The 23,372-nt window shown below is 38.5% G+C and overlaps 1 protein-coding gene across 4 annotated transcripts in view; it reads left to right on the forward strand.

Moving 5' to 3' along the window:
• Nucleotides 1-23,372, forward strand: part of LOC100244450 (lysine-specific demethylase JMJ26) — a 68,112-nt gene that overhangs the window by 43,269 nt on the left and 1,471 nt on the right. For 2 of the 4 annotated variants that reach the window (XM_010650564.3, XM_010650563.3), the window contains exons 11-12: nt 327-446; nt 22,915-22,976. In XM_010650564.3, the coding sequence (XP_010648866.1) occupies nt 327-446; nt 22,915-22,976 (182 nt within the window). Of the gene's footprint in view, nt 1-326; nt 447-7,553; nt 7,914-22,914; nt 22,977-23,372 lie in introns of all 4 variants that reach the window. The other 2 variants (XR_009465489.1, XM_010650565.3) reach the window with 2 other exon arrangements.

The raw sequence follows: 23,372 nt of genomic DNA on the forward strand, positions 1-23,372 counted from the left end.
TTGACTCTAACCAGAGTATGGGTATCTCGTCAACTTGCTTGTAGTTTATGCCTATGACATAAAGTTCCATTTCATACATTTAAGGAAACCGAAAAGGAAGGATGGGTTTCCTTGTTTTGGTTTTTATCTTACAACTTATTCCCCCCCCACCCAAAAAAAAAAAAAGAGAAAAGGTGGGCAAAACTTTTCCTGCATGAGTTCATTATTTACTTTTGAATTTCATTTCTGCTTCCTGCTTGGGTCCATTTACTTTTGGATTTCAGTTTCTGATTTTCTTCCTCATTTCTTTCCATGTGTGTTTGCTTGTGTGATTTTGTATCTTACAGTCATGCATAAAGGTTGCTCTTGATTTTGTCTCACCTGAAAATATTCATGAGTGCGTGCGTTTGACTGAGGAATTTCGTGCTCTTCCGCATAACCACAGAGCTAAGGAGGACAAATTAGAGGTACATTATCTTATTCCTCATAGTATACCATATTTTCTTTGGTTAAATCCTTTGTGTTAATTCTTTAATTTTCTAATTTTTGTGTTGGGTTGATGACGTGGGCTATAGATGCAGCCTTAAGATTTGGCATATCTAATTACTAGGTTTTGTCAAAATTAATATATATATATATATATATATATATATATATATATATATATATATATATAAACCATCTAGAAGCCCTTTTGACTTCTAGTGTTGGTATGGAAGCTGCAACAAGTCATAGGAAAGAATCACTACTTCCTTATTTAGCACACTTAAGGAATTTGTGATAAATATAGATACATTGTTCAGTTTTTAAATTATCTCATAGATCCAGGACTTTGTAAATAAGCTTTGTTTTTGTTTTTCTGAAAGTGATAATTCCTGAACAAATCGTGGCCACTGATGCACTTTTTTGGTTTCTAAAATATTTTATGGATCAAGAAATTTGCCTTTGGTTTTGCCTTCTTGATAGTGGTAATTCCATTTCAAGTATAAGTGCTTGTATTCGTTCATGATTCTGTCGATGAAGGCAGAATTCATGAGCTGAAACACGTGCATGGACATGCAGATGCACATATATGTGTGCACACATCCATACATATATGAATAGATTTTAATCTGCGGCATCTGCTCCATAGCATTCATTAAGTACAAAGGTAGAAATGTTATGCATACTGTATTGATTTTATTCATATACCCGGTGATGGTAGTAGTTGCTATTTTGTTGAATCAACTTTAGTATACCCCTCTGTACATCAGCTTGAGTTTACCCCCTTGTACCTGGGGTACACCCCTGTTTTATTAGGTGCTGTTTATCACTGCAATACTTATTTGCCTATCGAAAAAAAAAGGTTGTATCATCTTCTTCACCTCCTTATGGACCAATTCTGATCTTTTTTGAGGTTAAATACCTTCTTTACTTCCTTGCCTATAGAAAATACAAAAACAAATAAAAACAATTTTATTGAATGACTGAGTAGAACTGTCTTGCATTTGGTCCATTTTATTGAAAAAAGAAATAAAAGAAAGAACCTTTTGAAAAACATCAAGTAAAATGAAGAACCTAAACCATCAAAAAGTGAAAAGGAAAACAAAGTAGAAGAACATTTTGTCAAAGGACAGCTTTGCTGTCCACACTTCTTTCCTTATTTTAGCCCACAATTGTTTTCTTATTTCTCCATTTATTATTCTGTACAGTTAGCATACATTATTTGACAGATTATAGTTTACATGTATAGGGCTAGAATCATGTGGGAATTTATTTGCTTTTATTTGCTTTCCATGTATAGCATCCTTGTAAAGTCTATATATAATATACAAAACTCAAGGCCAAGGTATTCGGCCATTCACACAATATTTTGACAGATTTGACTGAATAATAGCAAAAATCCAAAGAAGTGAATAAATGGAAGTGCATGATGGAGTAGCAAGACCGTCAGTAGTCCATCTGAAGATTAGTGAAGATTAGATGGTCTGGATTGGTTACCTGTTTCTTGGGAAAGTGCTGCTTAGTTGGAGGGGCCTTTCTTTTTTAAGAAAGAAACTTAAGAAACTGTCTTAATTGGACAAAGCTAAGACCCAGATTCAGATGGCTTCTTTAGGTTTTGATCAGGGTTGTTGTAACTTGATAAAGAAGGATTGCATCAAAGTGTTCTCTGAGTTTCATGATTGTGGGCAAATAAGCAAAAGTACCAATGCTACCTTCATATCTCTATTCCCCAAGAAAGGGGAATCAGAGGGTATTTCTAATTTAGACCCATTAGCTTGGTAACTAATCTTTATAAATCATAGCTTAGTCACTGTCCAAACATATTCAAATGGTTTTACATGGGATTATTTCTCCTTTTCAGGATGCCTTTGTTGAGAGTAGAAAACTTTTGGGTGCAATTCTAATCATTGATGAATTGGTAGATGAAAAAAAGGATATAAGAAGAAGCAATTTTTATTTTTATTTTTTTTCGTAAGATTGACTTTGAGAAGGCTAATGATCATTTGAATTTGGGATTTCTGGAACATATGTTGCTTCGTAAAGATTTTCAGCTAAAGTGGAGATCCTGGGTATGAGACTTCTTATCATCTAGTTTTGCTATTTTAGTGAATGGGTGCATTAGTGAAGGCCTCTAGGGGATTGAGGCAAGGTGACCCACTGTCGCCTTTTCTCTTCACAATGGTATTGTGGAGGGTTTCTTGTGGGTAGGAGCCTTGTCAAGGTGTTTCATTTGCAGTTTGCAAATTTTCTAGAGCTTGAACAAATGACCTATGTAACATGAAGTTTATTCTCTTAGGTTTGTGGTACTATTTTAGGTTTGAAGTTTAATCTCAAAAAGAGCACCTTTTTGTGTATCAAAGTAAATGGTGAGCAGATTGGTGGCTTAACATCAATCTTACAATGCAAAGCCTTTGGTATCCTATGCTAGAAAAGATTGAAGTTACTATTTAGCCTCATTTTGGTAGCAAATAGTCCCTTCTTTTTTGTATCCTCTTTTTTGTTTAGCTTGTTGGTGCTCATTGTATACGACCTGTGTATTCTTATGTGCTAGTTGTGCTATTTAATACATTCTCTTATTTATAAAATGGAAAAAATTTTCTATACCATTTTCTTTCCATATGTTTTTTTGTTCGAATTTTTATTTTTCAATTTTTTAGTAACTAAATATAATATTTTTAAATAATATATAATATGAAAATCAATATAAATAAATTAGAGAATAAAAATTGTGACAAAATAGAAAAATCTATATGACCTACATAGTTTATGGTCAATAAAAAAACTTGATAAATTGTTGAATGAATATTCTCATATATCTCAAGGGTATTTATATTAGGTACACAAGGCTATTTTAGGATAGTCAACTATACAAAATAGTTGATAACTATATAAAATAAATTACAACTAATTGACAACTACACAATCAGTTGCACACAGCTGTACGCATGGCTATACATCACAGCTATACATCATAGTTGTACCCACAACTGACTCTCCACCTCAAGTTGGTGCATAGATATTGCACATGCCCAACTTGGATAATGCTGCATACAATCGGCCATTAGTAACTACATGAGTTATCATATTCACTAACTGATCTGCCCCTCTTAATGGGATTATCCCATTAGATGTATGCAACTTTTACCTGACATTAACAACAAGAGCCGTCTCGTTAACAGAACCATAGGAAGGATTATGCGCTCAGAAGAGTCCAGTTGATAAAGCGGGGCCTGCTGCTGCTGCCATGGCAAGAAAGCGTATGGGAAAGAAAGGACTGGACTGACAGGAGAGGGAGATTAAGAAGGTAAAACTGGAACGAATTATTTGACCTGATTGCTTTGTCTGTTTTCAAGGCCAGAGAGATTATAATTGTTCTAGACTCTTGAGGAGCGCTAGGAACTGTATATATCAAAGGTCAGGGGTGGCAAAAAGGACTTGTCTGGTTGAATCATTCAAGCCAACCTTACCACAAAATCCTTTGACCAAAGCAGATAGATGAGATGACTCTTGTTGTTAATGTCAGTGCTCTACGATCAGGCTGATTGTAAATCAGGGTGCTCTATGATCAGGCTGATCTTTGATCAGAAGTGCTCTACGATCAGGGTGGTCGTAGCTAGGTGGGGAAGTCAAATCTCTTGATATAAGGATCCTTTATCATGCCAGAGTCTAGGTAATCCTTCATGTAGTTCTTGTCAAGTTCAATATGCTTAGTTTGATCATGTTGTACCGGATTATTTGCAGTCTCAATAATTGTTGTGTTATTGCAAAAGAGCACTATAGGTTTCTTAGGATAAAATCCAAGCTCGCTTAAGAGAATTCTTAGTCAAGTAAGTTTCGTAGTTTCATGATGGAGTGCATGGTATTCAACTTTTGCACTAGACAATGAGACCACATTTTGTTTCTTACTCCTCAAAGTCACCAAATTTCCTCCTACAAATGACACTTACCTTGAGGTAGACTTTCTATCCAATTTGGATCCGACAAAATCAGAGTCTATGTAACCCTCAATATCTAGATGTTTGTGTCTAGAGAACATAATACCTTTGCTTGGAGAGGATTTCAAATAGGTCAGGATACGACTTACTGCATTCATGTGTTGGTCACTCGGATTATGCATTAATTGACTTACAACACTAACTGCATATGACAAGTTAGGTCTGCTGTGAGTTAGATTAATTTCCCCACTAGTCTCTGATATCTTTCTTTGTTCATTGGAATCTGATGAGGGTAGATGGACAAACCATAATTTATCTTAATGGGAGTATCTATAGGTTTGCTAGTGGAGTTACTAGTTTCAACCAGGAGATTTAATGTATACTTCCGTTGTGAGAGGTAGAGTCCTTGCTTGGACCGAGACACTTTAATACCTAAGAAATATTTTAGAGCACCCAAGTCCTTCATTTCAAATTCTTTGGCCAGATAGCTCCAAAGGTTCTTTATTTTTTTAGAGTTACTACCTGTAACAATCATGTCATCAACATAAATAATAAGTAGAGTAATATCATCACCATCTCTCTTATGGAACAAAGTGTGATATGTCATTGCTTGTTTAAAACCCTACTCCTTCATTGAGTAGCTCAACTTACCAAACCATGCCCTTGGCGACTACTTCAATCCATACAAAGCTTTTTTTAGTTTGAATAGCTTGCCTCCTTTTGGTGTAAACCTCGGAGGGGGGTTCATGTACACCTCCTCTAACAGATCACCATGGAGAAAGGCATTTTTTACATCAAACTGTGTTAATGGCTAGTCTAGATTGATCGCAAGAGAGAGTATGACTCTACTGGTGTTCATCTTGGCCACAAGGGTATAGATCTCTTAATAGTCAATTCCGTAAGTCTAGGTGTATCCCTTGGTAACCAGTCTAACTTTGTACTTGTCAATTGTCCCATCCGACTTGTACTTTACTATAAATACCCACTTATATTCCACTATCTTCTTTTTCTAAGGGAGCTTAACCATCTCCCAAGTAGAGTTCTTCTAGAGAGCCTTCATTTCTTCTATCATAGCAAACTTCCACTTGGGATCTTTAAGGGCTTCTTGAAAATGAGTAAGAATAGACATAGAGGATAACTAAAGAGTAAAAGCAAGGTGAGTCTTAGATAGGTGATGATAAGAGACAAAATAAAAAATGGGATAGACAACATTAGAGGATGATTTTGAGAAACCCAACCTATCAGGTTCTTTATGATATGAAGAGGATATCTCCTACCTTGTTCACCATCTTGTGGATTCAAGGTAGTAGTTTCAGAAGTTAAAGGTGAACAAACATGTACCTTGGGATTAGTTTTGGAAGAGTCATCCAATGGCATGGTAGTATCATCAAGAGTATGGGAGTCTAGAAGAGGGAATGACAGTAGCATCTTTGTTCTTCTTTGTATAACCTTGTTGAAATAATTTGGCTGGTCTTCTATCTCTTCTTTCCTTAGAGGCAAACTTAGCCGTCATAGGGTTGAGGGTATCAACAGACTCCCCCTTTCCCAAATCAATTGAATCCTCCTCTTGACCTAAAATCCATAACCTCTTCTCTTCTAACCACAACCTTTCCTCTTCCTTACTACTAATCTTCCCCTGAAGAGGAATCAAAGACACATTCCCAAAAAAATAAGACTCCCATTCGCAAAATTGAACATCCATGGAGACATAGTATTTGCTTATAGGAGGATGGAAGCATTTATAACCCTTTTGGGAATTAAAGTAACCTAGAAAGACACATTTAAGAGAACGAGGATCAAGATTATCCCTTTGATGAGAGTGTATATGAAGATAAAAACATACAACTAAAAACTTTAGGACAAAGATTTAATGCAAAATGAATAAAGTGAAATTGTGATAACATTCGCAAAGGAGTTTGATAATTAATGGCATCAGCAAGCATTCGGTTGATGAGAAAGACATCAGTCATGATAATGTCAACCCAGAAATGTTTTGGAATAGACATAGTAAAGCATAAAGCCCAAGCCACCTCTAGAATGTGATGGTTTTTACGCTTTGCTATGTTTTTTTGTTGTGGCGTGTATGTATATGCTTGATGAAGGATTCCATTTTCTTTGAATAAATTAGAAAAGGACTAATTCACAAACTCACAACCATTGTCAGAGAGAAAAACCTTAACCTGAGAATTAAATTGTGTGACAATCATTTTAGAAAATTTAGAAATAGCATGTAAAATATCATTTTTAGACTTAAAACAAATATATCCAGCTCACCCTAGTACAATTACCAATAAAAGATACATAGTATTTATGACCCGAAACAGAAGGAGTAGAAAAAGGACCCCAAACATTGGGAAAAACACGGGTAAAAAGAATCGAACTTTTATTGAGACTTATTTTGAAAGGCACACGATGATTTTTAGCATAAATGCATTACTCACGCCTTAAACTAGAAACTGAAATATTCTGAAACAACTTAGGAAATAAACGTTTCAAATAAGCAAAATATGGGTGACCTAATTGACAATATCATAAAAAATCTTTTCTCTATCAGATGTCTCTCTTGCTACTTGAAAAATACGATCAGATTTAGATTGTAACTCCCTTACCCTCTCCAAGTAGTAAAGACCTCCCCTCTTCTTACCAATGTCAATTCTCATCTTCGTAAGATTGTCTTAAAACACACAGTGAGTAGAATGGAAGGTTACAAAACAATTAAAATGTTTGGTAATCTTGCTAATAGAAATAAGACTCTTAGAGAGACTAAGTGGAAGTAAGACGAAGGACATGGAGAGTGTGGGGGAAGTGAGACATTCTTGGCTTCTAAATTCGACATAGAAGTCCCATTAGCAACCTGAACAGACTTAACAAGTGAAGGCATTAGAGAGTCAAATGGGGAAGAATGACTAGTCATATGATCAATGGCCCCTAAATCAATAACCCAAGTGTTAGATGCAGTAGAAATAAAGTCCAAACCAGAATTACCTTTTTGAGAAGATAATTGAGAAACCTAAGAAGCAGAAGCTGGAGTAGTGTTAATAAGAGCAACATGAGTTGATTTCTTGTTCTTCCTTTCAGCTTGTTTAAGCTTGTACCACTCTAGATAACCATGCTTCTTCCAGCAAACATCTTATCGTATATTTGGTGCTATTGCAGTGAGTGCAAAAGCAAGAAGAAGAGTCAGCTTTGCGCTTCCTTTGATTCTCAATATCAGCTACACACGTCATGTCATTGGGTCTTCAATAATCAAGCTTTGCGAATATTGAGTTTAACTCATTGTAGTATTTTGCAAGAGGGTGACCACCTTGGTGTGATTGAAATGATTTCTTCATCAATTCATATACTTGAGAAGAGTCAAAGACATAAAGATAGCTTCTCTTGATTGCATCCCACACCTCCTTAGCTGTTCCACACTGCACTAACTGTGACATCAGCCAATCAGTCATGTAATTGATGAGCCAAGGCTTGACTAGAGTGTCTTCGGCCTCCCATTCATCATAGTTTGGATTATCCTCAGTAAGTGCAACCTTCCTTCCTATGATATATCCCTTCTTCTTTCTGCCAATAATATGCATTTCCAAAATTTGAGACTAAACATGATAATTAGCACCATCTAACTTCGTAGAAACTGCTGGAGAGGCGGTCTCATGAATGGTCACCATTGGATGACTTTTTGTTATTAGAAATACTCATATCTGTTTTTGTAGACATACGTGTTAATGAAGAGGGTGAAAAAGAATGGAAGGAGTGTCGGCTAGGTAATAATGGAAATTCTCTATTTTCGTGCTGATACCAACTTGATAAATTGCTGAATGAACAAGGTTTTTTTATGGTTGGAGAAGATTATGAGGGTTCTTGAGAGGAAGACGGTAAAGGTCTTGATTGAGAGGAAGACCTTCTTGATTAGGCTGGAAGGTGATCAAGGAGGTGAATGGTGTTCGATGACAGAGATAAGTAGAGGCTTGGTTTTTGCATTAGGATTTGAAAAGGAAGCAGTTGGGTGGTTGGTTGAATACTTGAAGAAAGCCATAGCATTGAAGAGTCATATGGGGTTCAACAAAAAATTCAGGGGAAAATGCAGGGCTCATCTGTTGGAAGTTGGCTTCAACAATCATGGAAGGTTCATAAGGATCTCGGAGTTTGCTACCAACAGAAAACCTTCCGTTCTGATCATTCCTGAGGGCGACAAAGGCAGAGGTTGGGAGAGTCTCAAAAAAGCGTTAGATACAATGCTGGTGGTCCCCTATCCGTATGCAGAAGAAAAAGGAAGGAATTTAAGAGGGGAAAGCTGGCCTCACTACAAAGTGGGCTCGATGCACAGATCCTACGCGAAGATAGTTAGTGACGAAGGACCAAGAGGAGGTGGTCTAGTTCCAGTGGGAAGGTGGGCGCGTGCTGTGATATGTGAAAGCAAGTTTGACAGGGAGAATTGGGCTGAGGTTGGAAGATTGGTGGCGAGAAGCTTAGGGAAGAATGGAGTTGTAACGATCGTACCCTTTTCAGCTAGAAAAGGTGTATTTTTTGTTGAAACAACCAAGGAAGCCTTATTCCTCCATGATTTGAGGAAGTTAAGGGTTGGGGAAAGGAACATTATTCAGCTGCGAAGATGGTCGCCGAAGGAAAATGCGGAAATAGACCGGAAATTTAGAGAAGGATGGATCGAATTAAAGGGGTTGCCATTTCACCTATGGTCGGAGGTTCACCTGAAGAAGATTGTGGAGCAATGGGGGTCTGTAAAAGAAATTGATTGGCGGACGCTGAAGTTATTCGATCTCAGCAGGGCGAGATTAAAGATTGTAATGAGGGATAGGGCAATCCTTCCAGCCATGTTAGAGGTGACGGATGGGGATTGGGTGTTCACAGTCGTCGTGGTGGTGGTCGGAGATGAAGAAAGACGGAGAGGTAGCGAGAAGGGTGAGTCGACTCGGGTGGCTGTCGCTTCTCACATGGAGACAGGTGGAGGAAGGCGAGGGGAATGCGGTAGATCAACGGAGAAGGGAAGGTACCGTGTCGGGGAGGATAACAGACTTTGGAAGGAGGGAAATAGGGGTAAGGGCTGCCAGATCCCGTCACAGTCTCGTTTGAAAGCAACAGATGGGATGGACGGGATTGGAGAAGGAGGAGTTTGGGCCGGAGAAGATGAGGATATTGCTGATGTGGGCTGTCGGGCCCGAGAGAGGAAGGCCCAGCTGATGGTAAAGACTGATCCAAGTGGAGATGTAATGGGCTGCAAGATTAAAGACCTACTGGGCTTGGGCCTAAGCCCAGATGAGGTTACCCCAGTCGTGACAGTGGCGTCGTCACGCGAGGAAGAAGAAGACGCATCTTCTGCAAACGAAAAGGTGAAATCAGCTCCTGGACTCCTCGAGTTTCAGTCGAGTAGGTTAGCGGAGAAGAAGGTGGTGCATGGTTCAAGGAAGCGGTGGTCAACTTTCTTTCCCCCAAGCTCAGAGCATCGACAAGGTATCCGGAGCAATAGCGAGTCCATTTCGCGCGGAAAAATCAAGGTGGACAGCGAAGAGGACCCAAAGACAGATGATTTAGGAGCCGAATCTCAGGCAAACAGAGGACTAAATGCAAGCCCTCTCTTTTCTCCGTGTTTATCAAGGCCGCGCAAGGAAAATATAGGGGAAAGGGACTCGTCGACAAGAAAGGAAGCAGATCTGGAAATGTTTTCATCCAACGAAGATATGGAAGGTTCTTTGGGCCGAGTGGGGTCTGATTCTCGTGGCTCAGCAGCCATGGTTAAGCCTTCTTCGCCAGAAACCAGAGGCAAAGGGCCTAGCTTGATGGGGAACTGTGTTCCGAGGGTTGCGGAAAATCTGGAGGTAACGCCTTCATTTTTTAATTCCATCCACCCATTTATACCCTCTTCTAGTGGCTTCTCTAATTCCCTCTTGAATCCTCCCGTACACATTCAGTGTCCCTCTACCCCCATGTCCCCTGACTCATCTTCTCAATCTCTGGCACCCATGGAAAATCGAGTAAAATCTAAATTTTTTTCCAAAAAAGGCAACGATGAAGGTCATTTTCCGGTTGATATTCCTAGTTTAGAAATGGAAACGGAGGTGATACAGCCTGCTGATCCTTACCAGATGTTTGAGAGTGCCAATTCTCTCTCAGCTAATTTAAGATTGCCTTGCAAGGAGTCCAGTAAGGCTACAGTCCACTTGGGAGGTATTGCGGGCTCTCCTTCGGGCGAGTTCCAAATAGAAGGACTGTCTCCTAGGAAAATGGCAAAAGTTCGTGAGGTTTTAAAAACTCTGGATATCAAGGTATATTCAAGGAGGAAGAGCAGATGCTCCACAGGATTGTGAGACTATCTGGTTTTGGTTCGGAGATTAGGGTCACAAAGTTTCACATGAAGATAATCAGTTGGAATACCAGGGGTTTGGGTTCAAAGAAAAAGAGAAGGGTGGTCAAGGATTTTTTGAGATCAGAAAAGCCAGATGTAGTGATGTTTCAGGAAACAAAAAAGGAAGAGTGTGATAGAAGATTTGTGGGTAGTGTTTGGACAGCCAGAAATAAGGATTGGGCAGACCTTCCGGCATGTGGGGCTTCGGGTGGAATTTTGATCATATGGGATACTAAAAAATTGAGCAGGGAGGAGGTAATGTTAGGTTCTTTTTCGGTCTCAATCAAGTTTACATTGAACGGTTGCGAATCTCTGTGGCTATCTGCAGTTTATGGCCCAAACAACTCAGCTCTCAGGAAGGATTTGTGGGTGGAGCTTTCAGACATTGCTGGGCTGGCTTCTCCGTGCTGGTGTGTGGGAGGTGACTTTAATGTCATAAGGAGAAGTTCAGAAAAATTGGGCGGTTCTAGATTAACCCCAAGCATGAAGGACTTTGATGATTTCATAAGTGATTGCGAACTGATAGATTTACCTTTAAGGAGTGCATCATTTACTTGGTCAAACATGCAAGTAAATCCAGTTTGCAAGAGATTAGATCGTTTCCTGTACTCAAATGAGTGGGAACAAACATTCCCTCAAAGTATTCAAGGAGTACTACCAAGATGGACATCGGATCATTGGCCGATTGTCTTGGAAACTAATCCGTTCAAGTGGGGTCCAACGCCGTTCAGGTTTGAAAATATGTGGTTGCAACATCCTAGTTTTAAGGAGAATTTTGGAAGATGGTGGAGGGAGTTTCAAGGAAATGGGTGGGAAGGGCACAAGTTCATGAGGAAATTACAGTTCGTTAAAGCCAAATTGAAAGTGTGGAATAAGGCTTCTTTTGGAGAGCTAAGTAAAAGGAAAGAAGATATATTATCTGCTTTAGTTAACTTTGATTCATTGGAGCAAGAAGGGGGCCTATCCCATGAACTTTTAGCCCAAAGAGCTATAAAAAAAGGGGAGTTAGAGGAGTTGATTTTGAGGGAAGAAATACACTGGAGACAAAAAGCTAGGGTGAAATGGGTAAAAGAAGGGGATTGCAATTCAAAATTTTTTCATAAAGTGGCCAATGGCAGGAGAAATAGGAAATTCATTAAGGAGTTGGAAAATGAAAATGGCCAAATGATGAATAATTCAGAGAGCATAAAAGAGGAGATTTTAAGGTATTTCGAAAAGCTCTACACGAGTCCTTCTGGAGAATCTTGGAGAGTGGAAGGCTTAGATTGGTCCCCTATATCTGGTGAGAGTGCGGTTAGGTTGGAATCCCCCTTTACTGAAGAAGAGATTTGTAAGGCTATATTTTAGATGGACAGGGATAAGGCTCCGGGGCCGGATGGCTTTACCATTGCAGTGTTTCAAGATTGTTGGGAAGTGATAAAGAAGGATTTAGTGAAAGTGTTTACAGAATTTCATAGGAGCGGAATTATTAATCAAAGCACCAATGCTTCCTTTATAGTTCTGTTACCTAAAAAAAGCATGTCTAGGAGAATCTCAGATTTCAGACCTATTAGCTTGATCACTAGTCTTTACAAGATAATAGCCAAAGTGTTAGCAGGGCGTATAAGAGAGGTACTTCATGAGACCATACACTCTACTCAAGGAGCCTTCGTACAAGGGAGACAAATTTTGGATGCAGTTCTCATAGCCAATGAGATAGTGGATGAGAAAAGAAGATCGGGGGAGGAAGGAGTTGTGTTCAAAATTGACTTTGAAAAGGCGTATGATCATGTGAGTTGGGATTTCTTGGATCATGTGATGGAGATGAAAGGGTTTGGTATTAGATGGAGGAAATGGATGAGAGGTTGCTTGTCCTCGGTTTCTTTTGCAGTCCTAGTAAACGGTAATGCGAAAGGGTGGGTTAAGGCATCTAGAGGTTTAAGACAAGGAGACCCTTTATCACCGTTCTTGTTCACCATAGTGGCAGATGTGTTGAGTAGGATGTTATTGAAAGCTGAGGAGAGAAATGTCTTGGAGGGTTTCAAGGTGGGTAGGAATAGAACAAGGGTTTCCCACTTACAATTTGCAGATGATACCATTTTCTTTTCCAGCTCTCGGGAGGAGGATATGATGACCCTTAAGAATGTCCTGCTAGTGTTTGGGCATATTTCCAGTTTGAAAGTTAATCTTGACAAAAGCAATATCTATGGTATTAATCTTGAGCAGAATCACCTTTCTAGGTTGGCCGAGATGCTTGACTGCAAGGCTTCTGGGTGGCCTATACTTTACCTCGGTCTTCCTCTGGGAGGGAATCCTAAGACGAGTGGCTTTTGGGACCCTGTGATTGAGAGGATATCAAGGAGATTAGATGGGTGGCAGAAGGCATATTTATCTTTTGGAGGCAGAATTACTCTCATTCAATCTTGTCTCACCCATATGCCTTGTTATTTTCTCTCCTTGTTTAAAATTCCCGCCTCTGTGGCAGCAAAAATCGAGAGAATGCAAAGAGATTTTTTATGGTCAGGCGTAGGGGAAGGCAAAAGAGACCATTTGGTTAATTGGGACGTGGTGTGTAAGCCGAAATCGAGAGGGGGATTGGGTTTTGGAAAGATATCTATAAGGAATGTCGCTCTTTTAGGGAAGTGGTTGTGGAGATATCCTAGAGAGGGTTCTGCTCTATGGCATCAGGTGATTTTAAGCATTTATGGATCACATTCCAATGGTTGGGATGTCAACAACATAGTTAGATGGTCTCATCGTTGTCCTTGGAAGGCTATTGCACTAGTCTACCAAGAGTTTTCCAAGTTTACTCGGTTTGTGGTAGGTCATGGGGATAGAATTCGGTTCTGGGATGACCTGTGGTGGGGGGAACAACCTTTGGGTGTCCAATATCCAAGATTACTTAGAGTAGTCACGGATAAAAATGCTCCTATTTCATCAATTCTTGGTTCTACCCGCCCTTTCTCTTGGAATTTCACTTTTCGCCGAAATCTTTCTGATTCTGAGATAGAAGATCTAGAGGGCCTTATGCAGTCTTTTGATCGTCTACACATTTCATCTTCGGTTCCAGATAAGAGATCTTGGTCCTTATCCTCTTTAGGTCTTTTCACAGTCAAATCTTTCTTTCTGGCCTTATCCCAATATTCTGTGTCGCCTCCAATTTTCCCTACCAAGTTTGTCTGGAATGCTCAAGTCCCTTTTAAAGTCAAGTCCTTTGTCTGGTTGGTGGCTCACAAGAAGGTTAATACTAATGACTTGCTACAATTGAGAAGACCTTACAAAGCACTTAGCCCTGACATATGTAAGTTGTGCATGAAGCATGGAGAAACAGTAGATCACCTATTCCTTCATTGCTCTTTGACGATAGGGTTGTGGCACAGATTATTTCAATCAGCAAAGATGGATTGGGTTTCCCCAAGGAGCATCTCTGACATGTTAGCTAGTAATTTTAATGGTTTTGGATTTTCCAAGAGAGGGATTGTTTTATGGCAAAACGCGTGCATCGCGTTAATGTGGGTGGTGTGGCGGGAAAGAAATGCAAGGATTTTCGAGGATAAAGCAAGGAATTCTGAGTATCTTTGGGATTCTATTTGTTTTCTTACCTCTTTTTGGGCTTTTTGTTCTAAGGTTTTTAAGGGGATTCCTCTTAATATGCTACAACTTGATTGGTTAGCGGCGTGTAACTAGAGTGTCTACTTTTCTCTTTTTGCACTTTCTTATATTTGATTTCTTGTAGTCTTGTTTTTCTTTGATGGGAGGATTCCTCATCCTTCTTTTGTACCTTCTTTTTATCAATATATTCCTTTGTCGTTTCCTATAAAAAAAAAATAAAAATAAATTGCTGAATGAATATTCTCATATATCTCAATGGTATTTATACAGGGTACACAAGGCTATTTTAGGATTGCCAACTATACAAAATAATCGACAACTATACAAAATAAATCATAACTAATCAACAACTAGACAATCAATTGTACACAACTGAAACTACAACTGTACACTGCTGAACCTACAACTAACTAAAAATAATGCATTACTTAATTATTTCATCATCTTTTATTTTTATTTTTTTTCAAAATCATTTAAAGTAATATAATCGTGATTTTCAGTTTTTTTCCTTAAACCTTTAATAAAAAATTAGTTCTTATAAATAACTTAAATAGAGTTTATTTGGTATTCCAATTTTATTATATCAAATAACTAAAAACAAAAGATTTTATTTTGAAAGATATTTAATTTTAATATAAATCAAATAAAAATAGAGTTGGCTTTAAGAGATCTGCCTCTTTAGGGGGGGCCTTTTACGTGGAGTGGAGGGTTGAATGGTCAATCCAGGTCAAGATTAGACCGTTTCCTAATTTCGGAGGATTGGGAGAATCATTTTAGTGGGGTTTCTCAGTGTATTCTCCCAAGGCTAGTGTTTGATCACTTCCCATTTCTGTTAGATGGGGGTGGTGTGAGGAGAGGTTCAATTCCGTTTCGTTTTGAGAATATGTGGTTGAAGGAAGAGGGCTTTAAGGAGCTGCTTAGGGGCTGGTGGCAAGGTTTCAACTACAGTGGGTCTTATAGTTTTATCCTGACAGAAAAATTAAAAGCTTTAAAAATTAAGTTGAAGAATTGGAACAAGGAAGTTTTTGGTAAAGTGGGGGTGAACATGAGGGTGGCTTTGGACAAAGTGTCTTTTTGGGATGACTAGGAGCGACAGAGAGTCTTAAACGAGTAAGAGTTAGAGGCTAGAAAGGAGGCCAGGGAGGACTTCAAGAAGTGGGCGCTTATGGAGGAAATCTTGTAGAGACAGAAATAAAGAGAAACGTGGTTGAAGGAAGGCGATAAGAATACAAGATTCTTTCATAAGGTGGCAAATTCTAATAGAAGGAGGAATTGTTTGAAAAAGATTAAAGTTGATGGAATCTGGCTTTCAAAAGATCAAGAAATTCAAAGGGGTGTGGTGAGGGCCTATCAGAATTTGTTATCAGATCTTGGTGGCTGACACCTTAGTATGAACAGTCTGGAGTTTGATAAAATTGGGGAAGAGGAGGCAGCCAGGATGGAGGAGATGTTTTATGTGGAAGAGGTGTTTTTGGCCTTCTCAGAGTTGAATAGGGACAAGGCTCCTAGTCCGGATGGTTTTTCCCTTGCTTTCTGGCAGTTTTGCTGGGACTTTGTCAAAGGTGAGTTAATGGGATTTTTCAAGGATTTTTTTGAGAGGGGTAAATTTGTTAGAAGTCTGAACACCACTTTCTTGGTTTTAATTCCTAAGAAAGGCGGGGCTGATGATTTATGCGACTATAGACCCATCAGTTTGGTGGGAGGTCTGTACAAGCTTCTTGCCAAGGTCCTAGCTAATAGGTTAAAAAAGGTGGTGTCTCCTACCCAAAATGCTTTTGTTGAAGGAAGGCAAATCCTTGATGCTACGTTAATTGCTAATGAGACTATAGACTCATTGCTGAAATGGGATGAATATGGTGTGTTGTGTAAATTGGACTTAGAGAAGGCTTACAATCATATTAACTGGGATTTTCTGCTGACAATGATGCAAAAATGGGTTTTGGGGAGAAATGGGCTGGCTGGATTAGGTGGTGCATCTCCACGGATTGTCTTCGGGTTTTTTCCAGAGCACTAGGGGTTTAAGGCAAGGGGATCCCCTTTCCTCTTACTTATTTGTTTTAGGGATGGAGGCCTTAAGTTGCCTCATTAACAGAGCAGTTAAGGGGGGTTTTCTTACCGGTTGCAGGATAAGGGGAAGGGGTGGTAGTGGGATCCAAGTGTCTCATCTGCTGTTTGCTGATGACACGTTGGTTTTTTCTGAGGATTCCCAACAAATGGCTTTTCTAAGTTGGCTGTTAATGTGGTTTGAAGCCATTTCTGGTCTGAGTATCAATTTGAATAAGAGTGAACTTCTGCCGATGGGAAGAGTAGAGAACGTTGAGGTGTTGGCTTTTGAACTGGGCTGCAAAGTGGGATCTCTCCCTTCCACTTATTTGGGGCTCCCTTTGGGTGCTCCTCATAAGTCAGTGGCAGTGTGGGATGGTGTGGAAAAGAGGCTGCGGAAGAGACTTGCCTTGTGGAAGAGGCAATTCATTTCCAAAGGGGGGAGAATCATTCTCATTCAGAGCACGTTAGTTAGCATGCCGATCTATCTCATGTCCTTGCTGCCTATGCCAAGAGTTGTTAGATTGAGGCTTGAGAAAATCCAAAGGGATTTCCTTTGGGGTGGGGGAGCGTTGGAGAAGAGGCCCCATCTTGTAAAGTGGGTTGTGGTTTGTTCTCATAAAAAGAAGGGTAGTTTGGGGATTAGAAATCTTTCTATTCTCAATAGGGCCCTTTTGTGCAAATGGAGTTGACGCTTTGTGGTTGAAAGGGAGTCCTTTTGGAAGCTTATTATTAGTAGGAAGTTTGGGAAAGAAGGTGGAGGGTGGAATTCTCGTGAGGTTAGGGAGGGCTATGGGGTGGGGTTTTGGAAGGAAATTAGAAAGGAAGGTCTTCTGTTGTTTAAAAATGTTTCCTTCGCCGTGGGGATGGTAGAAAGGTGAGATTTTGGAAGGACATTTGGTGCGGAAATATTTCCCTTTGTGAGGCTTTTCCTTCTTTGTTTGCCATAGCGGTGTCTCAAGATGCGTGGGTAGCGGATTGTTGGGATTCTGTGAGGGATGTGGGAGGTTGGATTCCCTGTTTCTCTAGACCCTTTAATGATTGGGAGGTGGAGACGGTGGAGAGGCTCCTCTCGACCCTTAAAGGAAAGAGGCTAGTTGCTGGGTTGGAGGATAGAGTGTTGTGGAAAGCTTCGAAGAATGGGATTTTTTCTGTAAAATCCCTTTACAATACTCTTGAATCTAGTCGTGCAGTCCCGTTTCCGGGGAGCATCATTTGGAGCCTTTGTGTGCCTACAAAGGTGGGCTTTTTTGCTTGGGAAGCTTCTTGGGGGAAGGTTCTAACCCAAGATCAACTTAAGAGGAGGGACTAGATTTTAGCAAACAGGTGCTTCTTGTGTTGTGATGAAGAGGAGACGATTAATCACATCCTTGTTCATTGCCCAAGGCAAGGGTTTTGTGGGATCTTGTGTTTTCTTTGTTTGGTGTTAATTGGGTCTTCCTGCTTACGGTTAGAGACACTCTAATAGGATGGTCCGCTTCCTTTGTGGATAAGAAGCGTGGAAAGGCTTGGCAGGCAGCTCCTCTTTGTTTATTTTGGACGGTTTGGAAAGAAAGAAACATGATAGTTTTTGATAATGAGGTTTTGTCGATTCAAAGAATGAAAAATTCTTTTGTTTGTAATCTCTTTTCTTGGACTAAGCTTTGTTTAGATGGAGGACCCCGATCTTTAATTAATTTTGTTGATTGGTTGGGTTCTAGCTGAGGGTTGGTGAGTGTTTGCCTTTTTGTGTGTTTTTTGTCTTTTGGCTTCTCGTGTATCCCTGTATGCTTCGGGTTACTTTTTAGCTCCCTTTTTCTAATAAAGTTCTGTGGTTTTATCTATAAAAAAGAAAAGAATTTAATTTCTTTACATGAAGGAACTAATAATAAAAAATTTGATTAAAAGAAAACACATTTTAATATAAAATTAGTTAATAATAAAATCTTTATTTTACAAAAAGATAAAGATGGAATAAAAAAGTTATAAAAAATTAAAATTCATTTGTTGTGTTTTGCCATGAGTTTAGTCAAGTCCCTTTTACCACACAAATTCAGTGGTTTTGCATGATATTTAGTCTTAAGAGGTTTAAAATTTATGAAATCAAACTCACTTATAAAGCAGGTGTCACTTATAAGTGGTTACCACTTTTATCAAACACCCTTTAAATCTTCCCTAACCATACTCCTTATATTTGTTATTTGGTGGATGAAAGAATAAGAAATTGTTTTGGGAGGATGTGCAATTGGCTAATCAAACTGATTAATCTTAGTTCTCCTACTTGTTTTTTATTTTTGTCTTAAGGTTTTATCCATATCTTCAATACTTGACCATTCTTCTTGAATGGTCACCTAGAATTTAAACTTTGATTGTAATTTTATAGATGTGGAGATTGATGTGCTCTCCATGCTCATATTTTCCTTTCTTCTTGCGAACTTATCTTCTTCCTTCCCAAATTGTAAGGTATGGTCTTTGACCTCTTTAGGCTTATTTTCTGTTCACTCCTTCTATTGTGACTTTTCACCTATAGATCATACCATCTTTTGTTTTTCCCCAATTAATTTTGTTAGGAAAGCAAAACTCTTTCTGAAGTTAAGGCCTTTTCTTGGATAATGGAATGTGAAAAGGTTAATACTAATGACATATTGTAGTTGATGGGACCTAGTAGGCCCCTCAGTCTTGAATGATGTGTTATGTGCCTGGATTATTGTGAGTTAGTGGATCATCTCTTCCTTCATTGCCCAATTTCCTTAATGCATCATAGATTGTTTAAGATGGTAGTTATGTTGTAGCTCCCTCTTAAGAGTTTAGTAGACATTATTATCGTTGTTTGTTGGTTTTCGGCTTCTTAAAGGCATAGTTTTGTGGCAAGTGGTTTGTTTCACTTGGGTGATCATTTGGTTTGAGAGAAATGTGAGATTTTTTAAGAATAGATGGAGTCCTGTGGAGGCTTTATGGGAGGTTGTACAATCTTCATCTTCCCTTTAGGCTTCAATTACAAATGTTTTTCATGGGGTCTTTATGATATCTTACATTAGTTAGGAGAAAAGATATTGAAAATATGGATGTAATGAGTTCCTCTTGATTGTGTGGACACGTTTTAAAACCATGGGAGCCCTTGGGTCAAGAGCAGATAATATCTATATGGGAGGGGATGGGTGATTACATCAAAGCTGATTCCTTATCCTAATATGGGAGTTAATTTGTCTGGTTCTGTAAAGAGGTGTTTGCCTATCTAGTCCAACAATCCCATGAAATGTGACAAAGATGTTGTACCTGCATTGGGAGGTAATTATGATATTTGGTGGGAGTAGACACATTTTAAAGATGTGAAGCCACATAGGCCCAAATTAGACTATTAAAAGTGGAGAAAGCAATTGTTACACTCTTTGAGTTTGATATTTGAGATTGGAGCCTTGTTTGTTTATTAAAGAGGAGTTTCCGTAGTGTAGGTTGAATAAAGATCTCATCCATTAGGTGCTCTCAAGCAAATTTGGCCTGTTGTTTTATGGATGATTCATTTCAGCCTGGTATATGAGGTGCGATGGAGGAGTGTAAAGTGTTGAGAACCTTTTCTTAGTCTATTTTTTTTAGATGAGCTATTGTGGTGGAGATTTAGGCCTTTTGGAGGATTCTTTTGACCAGATCAATTGTGCTGCACAATGTCATAATGGAGGGGGATTCCTTATCATCACCTCTTAGGCATCAAATGCTAATTAAGGTCCTAGGAAATATGATGGTTGGCTACATCAAATCATCGGTATTGCTAAAGAGTGGGGCTACTTAATCATTGGTATTTCTAGTTAATGGTGGGGCCTCCCAGTTAAAGTCTTTTGTTGAGGCCTTCCTTTTTTTTTCTTCTTTAATCTTCCGTTACTACTTTTTTTCTTGTTGGCTTTGGAGCTGTCCTACACTGAGAGGATTTTTGTATTTTTTACTTCTAGCTTTCCATGTTTGCTTCTATTTTATTGTTCTTTCTTTTTGTTGGCCAGATTTTGTTCTTTGGGAAAGATAATTCATTCTTCTTTATATATTCTTGTGCAATTCAATGGAATGAATTATTTATCTGTGATTAAAAAAATGGAGCAGCTAGAATTAAATAATTCTTCAACAAAATGTGAATATATTTATAGTAACGATAGAATGATTGTTTGACAATTTAATGTGAAAATATTGTTATTATTATTAACTTGACTTTAATGTGGAAACAAATGGACACATAACTTTGTACTCTTGTGCAGCATGCCTTAACTAGTGCCCAGCTCAATGGGGAGCTAGCTTCTTGATTGAACAGAATTTCCCTTATTCAAGCCAGAAAATTCTTTTGTTTACTTGATTCTTTTGTCTTTTCACACCTAGGAAAGTCTCTTATTCCATTTTGGTGACAATAGGTTCTCCTAGCGCTACATTGGTTTTACTTGAGCTTATGTAAGTGCTAAGAAATGGAATGAAATACTGATATGAATTTAATGTGTCTGCTATAAAGTTGAGTGACTTGTCATTTTGTAGTTTCAATAAAACTAGTTGTTGAGCTCAAATTTACTAGTTGAAGTATTTAAAACCTAAGCTGGAAGTAATCCTAAATAAACTTTTTATTTTAGATAATGTGAATAGATTATTAAAGAGAATCACTAAGGAATAAGTTAGATCACTGAGTGATGTCAGTGCTATACTTTTACAACTCAAGATTCAAAGAAAGAGGATAGAAATCTGTGAAAATGCAAGATTTGAAATGAAAATCTGAAAGAGATGCAAACGAAACTATAATATTATTCACAGATGCCAATCTTTAAAAATTTTAATGGTTTCTCTCATTCTAGATATTTGAAAATATAACCAGATCCAAACCTTCAAGAAATTAAGAAAGTGAGGTAGTGTCACCCTAAGGAACTCCAAACTTAATAATCTTTACAAGATAGTGTAAGAAAACAGACCCAAAGCAACTAGTTGACCAACTGTAGGTTTGTGCTCATCATGCACCTGCATGGTATCACCTATTGCCTGGAGATAAAATAGGTTGATTGCAAGGATTTCTTCTAAATCTGTTTACTATGGAAAAAACAATAATGTGGAAGAACTCAATACTACCCTCGTTGAGTAGAGGTTTCTGTAGCTTCCTAGATGAAGAAATTTGATTGGTGGTTGCTAGTGGCATTTGCAGGTTATGACTTAAGTTCCAGATCATTCTTCAGCTCCAACTGTTCTTCCATGCTATCAATGAGAATTGAGTTTAACAAGTCAAATCTTTTACTTGAATCATGGGGCTGAACTTTCCTACTTAAATTGAATGAACCTCAAGATACCTGAATTTTGCCTCCACAATGAATCTGCTGCCAAGGTTGTTGCCTGGTGGAATAGTAAAATTCATGCAAATCTGATACTGGTAATATATCTAATGGCATAGTGGATGAACTTCGTCCTCTCCTCCTGGTCTGCACAAGCTGTTTTCCATATTGCTATATTTAATTAAACTATTCATTGGTCATGATTATCAATGCAGATACTAATACCATTGTCACTTACATGATTACACACCTCAAATGGTTCTATATGAAATTTCATTGGATTTAGATATACAGATTATGTTGGCCAGAATTATGCAATGTCAAAGACAGGTCACCAAATCTATGTGATCTAAATAGAAAAGTAATGGGCTGAGATAAAGCCATTGATTCCTGATAAAAAAAAAATGTATACTTATTCGAAAGCCAATCCAGAAACAGGGCTGGGGGAATGCAGGAAAATTGACTGAAGTAAAATGGGTGAGGATTTGTTTGGACAATAATTATTTAAATTTTGACCTGAACAGAGAAAAAAGGTTAAACATATGGCATCACATTCATATAGTGGATATCATTGAATCTCACTAATGTGAAACAACTGGAGAGAAGATGGATCTTTAGATTCTTTACTAAGAGGTGGAGGTCCTCTTTCCATCATATTTCAGTTGTGGGATTTAATGGTCAGTAATTAGTAGTTGATGGTAATTTCTTAGTGCCACTTGAAACTGGACAGAGATGGAGGCCTCTTTATATTTCTCCCATCATAATCTGGTTCGATTCTTAAGGACAAGTCATCCTTGTGGGACCATCACTCTTATGTTATATAATAGTTGCCTGGAGTAATTTGATATTTTAGATAATCCCTCAATAATTGAAATAAGTGAGAATATATTTGTATCAGGATGGACTGGGGTGAGTGACTGGGTCTTAAATTTGTTCAAAATCTGATGTGGGGCACAGGTTAAAGTACCATCTCTGCTCCTACTCCTTGGAGGTGTACCATTCCATCTGGACATGGGTTGGACAAAGTGTACCCAGTTAAGCAATCCATTTATCATCCCTACATTTGAATCAAATCTTATGGTTTAGAGTTGATGTAAGACTAACCCAATCTTGAGGTCAATAGCTCTAATTTTGGCATACTACCACTAGGGTGTGCATGTGTCTATGTGTGTCTTTGTGACACCTGTGGTTGTTTAAGACTTTTAAGTGCTTTTGCTATCTGTTTTTTATGACGGGCCCCTGATTTTTGCTCTCGACAAAACAGGTAAAGAAAATGTCTCTTCATGCGCTAAGACAAGCTGTTGATAATTTGGAGCAGTTAACAGGGTGAGTAGCAGTTTTAAGTAGGAAATATCATAATACTGTCGATCTGCTAATGCTTTATAATTGTACATGATACACTATTGTCTATGTTAATTTTCTCCTGGACCTTCATTAGCTAAAAGCTACATTACAAATTTCTTGCAAGAAAATAAACCTTGTGTACATCTTTCCAAGTATATTTCTGACAATTTGTCTAATGCATTAAAATACTCATGATTTTGCATTGAGGGAGTGTGTGTGCATCCGTGCCTAAGGACATGGTTGTATCTGTGTGTGCCTGTGCGGATTTTTGCTTGTGTTTTGGGTGGTGAGGGGGCTGGAATTTGGATGGATTGTGCCCAGCCCAATCCAAAAAAGATGCTTTGGGTTAAGAAATCTCAACCAACCTACAAGTGGGTT

Source organism: Vitis vinifera, chromosome 4, assembly GCF_030704535.1.
Source record: "Vitis vinifera cultivar Pinot Noir 40024 chromosome 4, ASM3070453v1".
NCBI classification, from domain to species: domain Eukaryota; kingdom Viridiplantae; phylum Streptophyta; class Magnoliopsida; order Vitales; family Vitaceae; genus Vitis; species Vitis vinifera.